A 7,988-nucleotide genomic window follows, 5' to 3' on the forward strand; every position below is an offset into this window, starting at 1 on the left:
TGCCCCTTCTGCTTTTACCCTGTTCCAAAAAGAACACATGTGTTCCAGCCATGGGGCTGGCTTAGTTAAGTATTCTAGTCTAATGGATCTATTGCCAGCAATCATAAAAATGCAGGACAAAGCAAACAAGAAGAGATCAGAAAGGAGTATGGGAAAGGGGAATCTTATTTCCCTTGCTTATTTCCTCTTTCCCTTTCCTGAAAATCCCCATAGCCCTTTTCTGCTTCCTCTCTTTTTTACCAGTCGACATACTTTTATTTCCCACCCCCACCTTCAAATTTTCCTCCTTCCTGCCCCCTGGCAGCCTCTCTCCAGAATGTCTGGCCCAGCTGGAGAGAGTGTGTGATGCTGGCTAGATTGGGTCCAATTGTAGCAGAGAACATGTAAATAGTTGCAAGGGCATCTTATTTTCCCTCCATATGCAATTTCCTTGCTCTCGTCCTGGCAATCCCCTCCCTTCTCATTCATCAGCAAACCAAGCTTTTACCTGCCCCTGCCCATTTTCAAGTGTATTTTCACTTACTGCATATATATCCCATCTTTCTCCAGAATGGAGAACCAAAACATCATTCTTCCCTATCCTCATAACCCTGAGAGGTAGGTTAGATCGAGACTGTGTGACTGGCCCAAAGTCACCCCAGAGAGCACAGTGAGAATTCAAACCTGGTTCTTACAGATCCTAATCTGATACTCTAGTCACAAGCAAGCAAGCAAGCCTTGTGTAGTAGTTAAGAGCAATGGACTCTAATCTGAAGAACCAGGTTCAATTCTCCACTCCTTCATATGAAGCCTGCTGGCTGTTCTTGGGCCAGTCACAGTTCTCTCAGTCCACACAGAAGAGGGCAATGGCAAACCACCTCTGAATGTCTCTTGACTTGAAAACCCTATAGGGTTGTCATAAATCAGCTGTGACATAATGGCACTTTCTACCACACAGCCACTGCACCTCACTGGCTTTTGTGGGATGGCGGCTGTTTAACAGTAGGAAGCAGCTATGCTTAGTAAATCATAAAAGGCCTTCAGTAGCAAGTTGCATATGAACTGCTGCTTGCGCACAGTCAAAATGGCCTTGGAGAGGGCCTTGTCCCTTCCCCACCTTTGACTGACAGAAATCAAGACTGAAGGCAGCAATAGTGTTGTGGCTGCAAGCAATGGTATTCATTTTTTAAAGCTAAAGGTGCTATTTAAATAATGGGGGTTAACTCCAATACCCCCCCCCCCCCAAAAAAAAAAACCCTGGGCCTTTTCTCAACACATAAGCCTCTCTAATTTACCATATCTACCGGGATAGAATCCAATAGCAGTAACCAGAAGTGACTCAAACAAGCAGTACAGGTCTGAGTTCCAACTTCAGCCTCCAAGACTAAATGCAGCACAAGTAATTTTGATGACCTTATGATTGTACACTAATACAACCCAGCTTAGTCCTGACCATCATCTTGCAAAATTTCGTATTGTTCTGGATAGTACTTTGCAAACACAGTAGCAGCAAAGAACACTGCTTGCTAAAGCATAAGTGATCGACTATATAACAGTTGTGAAATAATCACCTAGAGTCATTTTCCCTTATACTTCATCTGCTCCATGACTGCTTGGTACACCAAGGGAACTTGGAGTAACAAAATGGTAAGCTATGATAGCTGGAAGCTTAAAAGCTCACAGATCGAGGCTATTGCCTGAGAAGATACCAAAGTCAGCAGGAATATCCACCATGTTGTTCTGAAATCCAACTAGCCCCATGATGAGGCTTCAGGTGCAGGCAGACTTGAAGAAAATTTCTGTTTTTAAAAAACTATCAACATCAGATTGTCTATTAGATTTTTATTTAACCAGGAATGCTTCAATAGTCTGTTTCTCAACATGTTCTCACAAGTTTTAAACTTATTTATAAATTCTTCGCAGCTCTTCCAGTACAACGCCACCTTCACTCACAGCATTTTGAAAGCTCTGGACCTGTTTTGTTTAGAAAAACAGAAAGGAATGAAGCCATTGGTTATTATCATTTATACCAACATTAACACCATACAGAATATTTCAAACTCTCCCATTTATTGTCTCAATCCTTTGACAGATTTTCCCCTGCCCTTTTAAAATAACGTTGTTATGTCTCATATCAAAAGCTTGTGCTGACATTTTGTATCACACAGACATCATTTTGAGACAATTCACTGAGCAGGACTGCATGTTGGCAGCTGAAGCATTTAACACTACAACCCTACTACTGCTCAGTGTTTGCAAGTAAACAGTTATCCAGTCAGATCAGTTATGAGAGTTTTATTTACAGGAAAAAACAACAACAGCAACTAGAGTTTGGTTTACTAAAACTTCTAAAATGATCCACTTGCCGAATCACTATGTTTTTCCCACGGAATTACAGCTCGGAAGTCCACAAAGTTGATTCCTGCTTCAAGACAACGTTGAGCTAGCACGCGCCCAACATTCGTACATGCTGTTACACCTGTTGTACGATGAAGGTGCTTCTTGATGGCCCACTCTCGGGTGGAAGCAGAGACTACAATTTGACCACTGCAATGCTCAACATAGGCCTCCACATGGTTCTGTGTTTGTTCAAGTCTCAACCTAGATTCCAAAGCAAGAAAATGTCATGATTTTATTTTACTAATTAGTGACGTTTTTCTAATTACCAGTAACCTTACATTTCCACAGTGAAGCAAGTGCTCAGCACTGAGTCCTTCCCTCTTACAGCTGAGATGGCCCATTTCACATTTTCTCATATCTGGAGAGGCAATGTAGCGTAATGAATAAGGTGTTCTAGGATTGAGGTTCCAATCTCTGATCAACCACGAAGCTCAATGGGTGACCTTAGGAGAATTATAATCCCTGTGTCTAACCTATGTCACAAAATCATTGTAAAGATAAAATGGAGGGAGCGGAAATCCATGAACCTAGCCCTGAGCTCCTTGGAGGAAGAGCAAGATGAAAATAAAGTCACCTCCAGCCTTTACTACAGAAACAACTGCCATGCTTCATCCAGTGGTACTCACCAAGGAAATCATAAAACCTCTAACCACACAGCTCAATGCACGGCTGTTGTGCTAAGTACACGGTACCTTGGCAGGCTCCTGCTTCTAAACAGAGGCACTTCTGCACCTTTCTTCAGGGGATCAAACAACTCCCTCTCTCCCTACTCCCCTGCCTGATGTAGGAGGAGCACTGCACATGAACGCTCCTGTAAGAGCTAGCAGCTGCATGCCTGAAAGCTAATGCAGAACTGAAGTCTGTGGCACTTGCATGCAAAGTAACTATGGAGAAGCTCATAATACTGGGGCTTCGTCAACAGGAGCAAAGCATGTACATGAAAAAGACCAGATTATTGGTGCAGTTTTATGCAGGCAGTCAACACAAAGACAGCAAAAGGGAAATGATGGTGAAGCAGAATGAGAACATCAGTATTAAATATAAGCCTGGAAATAAGAGGATTTTTTAAACATGACTATATGCTGCAGATCAGGAGACAAAAGTAGTTTTGTGCTTTATGACAAGAGGTTTTTATGATAATGTTACAAGATTTTTTTAGACTGCTATCCTTTTTTGTTAAAAAAACCCACCTGTGCCAATAGTTGTGTGTTGGCCATGTTGTTTTCCAGCCTCTCTCCTTCCTTGCTAGAGCCAACTGCTCCAAGTTACGAGGATTTCGGTTAGTAAAATCAGGAGCAACAATTTCATTTTCTGTTGTATTCACTTCATCCTTAACAGAAGGTATGGAACTGGGAACTGCAGAACTGAACTGGGTACCTACAGAAGAAAAATAGAAAAACTACTTTATTTAAGAGATGTTGAAAATAACTTCGTTCACAGGCAACTTAAAGCATTTCAGAATATAATACCATTCTAGTATACAGCTTAAATTACAGACACAATTCGGCAAAAATGTAGCTCTCTCTACTAACAAATGCAGATATAAAATAATTGATAGTCTACTGCTGAATGTGGAGCAGACAGACAATTGCAAGTGTTTTCCACAGGAACACTGCCACCGAAAACTTATATGAGAAAATGCATCATGTTTATCCTATTGAACTCAAATGGACTGTGTCTGAGTAGCATGTTTTAAGATTGTCTGCTAATACAATCATACTTATAGTCTTTAACTACAGTATTCTTTATTGCTGAGACATATACAATGTGTCCCTATTTACCACAAAAAAGTACTATTTTTATTACACATTGTAATGTGTCCTTATTTACATTACCAGAAAAAAAGTAAGTAAGCACATTGGTCCACAGCACAACCCAAAACAAAAGCCATTTTAACACTTTTTATTAAGACCACCTTAGGTAAATCATTTTTTGTCTTCTGGAGAAATTTTTAAAATGGCATTTCAAGTTCTAGTGCTATGTAGAGATTAAAGTGTGGAAGCAGAATTTGGAATACACAGGTTTAAATCCCTACTTGCCAGAAAACTAGCTGAGTGACCGAAGTTTTCAACATATAATTTACCTCTGAGGTTTATTGTATGATGGAAGAGGAAACAACCATGTACAGCTGGTTTATTCATATTTGTGAGATGAAGGATATGCTACCCCTGGGTAGGTATGCAGTTCAGCCCTCTGCATGCTTACTCAGAAGCAAGCCCCTCTGAGTTTAATGGGATTTACTCTCAAGGGTACACAGAACAGCATTATTAATGGGAAAACAAATTTTACAAGAAGATATGTACAGATGGGCCCAAGGGTCACAAGAACAGTAATTATAAACCGTTTCATCAGCCAAACAATTCACTACTCGACCATTCCAGTCATTTTCAGAAGCCCTGCTGTCTAAAATGGGATTTTCTTAAGTGTGACACCAGAACTTTGGAAGACTTGTCTCTCTCTTGTTGTCTTTCACCAGTGGGTGAAGATTCTTTTTGTTTTGTTTAGCATATCCCAATATTTATTATTGACCCTTCTCCCTAGTTTTGGTTTTATGTCTGTTTATATATTCAGTTATTTTGAACATACTTTATTTTAATGTATTGTCAAAGGCTTTCATGGCTGGAATCACTGGGGTGCTGTGTGGTTTCTGGGCTGTATGACCGTGTTCTAGCAGCATTCTCTCCTGACGTTTTGCCTGCATCTGTGGCTGGCATCTTCAGAGGATCCTCTAGCCCAATACTTCATTTTAGCTGTTGTTTTAGAAAACAAAGAAGAGTTTGGATTTTTACCCCCCTTTTCTCAACCCAACTAAAGACGAAAGGCAGCTTACATAATGTGGTTAAAAGCCCCGTTAAAACATACAATCCTAAAAACATAAACATTAAAAAACACTATAAAAATATCCTTTAAAAACAGTCAATAAAAACATCATTAAAAATCCCCATCCCACCCTTCAGCTGGGATCGATGCAGGGGGTCCTGGAGGTCACACATTGAAGACCTGGGTAAAGAGGAAGGTTTTAAACAGCGCTGAAATCCATAAAGTGTAGGCGTCTGACGAATTTCTGCAGGGAGGCTGTTCCACAGCTTGGGCCTACCACAGAAAAAGCCCTCCCGCCACACCTCGGCAGCAGAAGGGATCACCACTTGATCTCTGTGCATGGGCTGGCTCATATGGGCGTAGGCACTCCTTTAGGTAGGTGGGACCCAAGCAGTGGTGGGATTCAGCAGGTTTGCACCACTTCAGCAGAACCAGTTGTTAAAATGATGCTTGTAAACAACTAGTTGTTAAATTATTTGAATCCCACCACTGGACCCAAGCCATTTAGGGCTTTAAATATTATTGTCAAATATGATTGGGCTGTGCCGTTTATGTAAAAGAGAAAGGAATCAAACCTGGTTCTCCAGATGAGAGTCCACCTGCTCTTAGCCGCTACACCACTCTAGCTGTCAATCATGGTAGATAAAAAATCAATGATTTTTAAAATTTATATTGGTTTTTTAAATAAAATGCCTTTTGAGGAAAATCTATGTAAATATATCTTCTGTTTAAGCCACTTTATAGTGCAAAGGTGGCTCATGATGACATAAAAATTAGGGTTTTTTATTATGTAGCATGAGGGTGTAAATTCATGAAATGTTTAAATTTTGTGGTTAATGGATTATGTTAATCCATTCACAATGTCATGCTCTTCTGGAGGTTTCTGTAAGATTATTTTGGGCAATTTTTCTATCTTAGAAGATACTATCACAGATGCTTGGTTTTGCAGTTGTTGAAACTGAATTTGTATCTGCAGAGATAACATGTCTCTTCTTCATGGAAAAGATGTTAAAAAATAAACAGAGTCCTGAAAAAGACCTAATCCCCATTGTTCCTTTGCAAATCTATGTACATAGAATCAACCCCTTAACTCTTGGGCACTACACTTAGTTGCACAAAAGTGTCCCTGATCTTCCCAACCCAATAAGGAAAACCAAAGCACAGCTTCTGTTAATTATATGTCTAGGTTGTATTGGGTTTTCCAGGCTGTGTGGCCGTGGTCTGGTGTATCTTGTTCCTAACGTTGCGCCTGCATCTGTGGCTGGCATTTTCAGAGGTGTATCACAGAGGGAAGTCTGTTACACACTGTGTCCAGTGAGAAGGGAATGTTTTAGTGGGATATAAATTTTCATGTCCCGGGGGGTGGGGGGGGAACCAATCAGTAAATGTTTAGGTGGAACTTGCTATGCAGATGTGTGGTTGATAGTATAGTATTGCAGGTGGGGGTTTTCAGTCCAGGGAGTGATTCACATTAGCATTATTCACATTATGCCTTCAAAAATACATAGTACGGCTTATGTTTGCAGAAACATACTTAAAATCAGTGTGGTAGAACCAAAGTAAGTCAGTTAGGCAGTGAGAAGCTTGAGATGGTCTAACAGATAGCAATATTTCAAACTGCAGGCGGAGAATCACATTTTGGAATGCTCACTAATGTTAACATAATGCTGCAAACAGAATACACACTTCACACGCACAGAGAACAGATAGACGTTGGCACCGTGCTACACGATCTATAGATTTAAAAAAAAAATACAAAAAACATTCAGTTGAAATACAAACGACAGTCTGAAGCAGTTCCATCCAATTTATCACAAAGTCCATGCACCTCGTTCTCCTGCATGTGTGGACCAAGGCTTGCTTTAAAATGAATTCCTCATAAGTGAATCACGAGCCTGCTAAATCCCACCACTGCTCATAAGTGAATCAAGCTAGTTCTCAAGGCAAAGTGTTCAGGAGGACACAGCTATAAGAAGCAGAACCTCCCAATTTCTTGTACGGGATTCACTTCCCCAGTTTCCTCTGAGTTTCTTATAAACTTTGAGCGCTTCTACGGGCAACTCACACTCCCAGGGGTCTGTACCTTGACCAGCTTTCCGGAATCCCCAAGGTATAATTCGCAGTTGCAAAGCCGATCTTCTCAGTGCCATCCTACCAGGATGGTGATGGCCAACAAACGCACCGCAACTAAGAGACGCTAAGTAGAACCATCTTTACGAAGGGAACAAAATTATTTGATGTCGTCACCATTTAAGTTTCTACGCCGATCACAAAAGAAAGAAAATAGAATTTTAGCCCTGAACAAAAATGGCGCCACCTAAATTGGCAGCGTGTATACCGCTATTTCTGATTGGTCACTTCAAGTAGGTCCGTCTTCTTTCATTTTAGCAACGTCCTATCCAGCCAACAGCGACTCCGGAATAATGTGAGGCTCGCTGAGATTTCAGTCATATCCGGCGCAGTCTTTTATTGTCACAGCTCCCCCTATTTTGTTGGGTGGGTCACTGGTATCCTCCAGCCCCAGAGCGGGAGAAAAACCACGCTCCGCTTATTTCTTTTTTTAGGAGTTGAAGTCCACAACGATCTAACGTGCAGTAAAAAGCTGAAAAGCGCACAAACCACTTCTTTTCAAGAAGCCACAAGTTGTTTGGGTTGCTGATGCCCCCCCCGCCCCCCGGGGGAAGCTGTTCAAAGGTCACGCAATAGCAACTGAGGCGAGAAAACGAAAATGTGGGTGTCACTTTAGAACACTGGAGGGGGCGGAGAAGAAATTGCTGAGATTTATCAGA

At 41.2% G+C, this 7,988-nt stretch overlaps 1 protein-coding gene across 2 annotated transcripts; it reads right to left on the reverse strand.

Moving 5' to 3' along the window:
* Positions 1-1,806: 1,806 nt before the first annotated feature.
* MRPL18 (mitochondrial ribosomal protein L18) lies at positions 1,807-7,867 on the reverse strand. Of its 2 annotated transcripts, none has more exons than XM_048487893.1 (4): positions 7,265-7,867; positions 3,570-3,756; positions 2,346-2,580; positions 1,807-1,953 (listed from the first exon to the last, which is right to left on the reverse strand). In XM_048487893.1, the coding sequence occupies exons 1-4, from the start codon at positions 7,347-7,349 to the stop codon at positions 1,882-1,884; spliced, it is 579 nt and encodes a 192-aa protein (XP_048343850.1). In that variant the 5' UTR covers positions 7,350-7,867; the 3' UTR covers positions 1,807-1,881. The 2 variants fall into 2 exon arrangements, with proteins under 2 accessions (XP_048343850.1, XP_048343858.1); XM_048487901.1 differs by having other exon boundaries at positions 7,283-7,846.
* Positions 7,868-7,988: the final 121 nt, after the last annotated feature.

Source organism: Sphaerodactylus townsendi, linkage group LG01 (genome assembly GCF_021028975.2).
Source record: "Sphaerodactylus townsendi isolate TG3544 linkage group LG01, MPM_Stown_v2.3, whole genome shotgun sequence".
NCBI classification, from domain to species: Eukaryota; Metazoa; Chordata; class Lepidosauria; order Squamata; family Sphaerodactylidae; genus Sphaerodactylus; species Sphaerodactylus townsendi.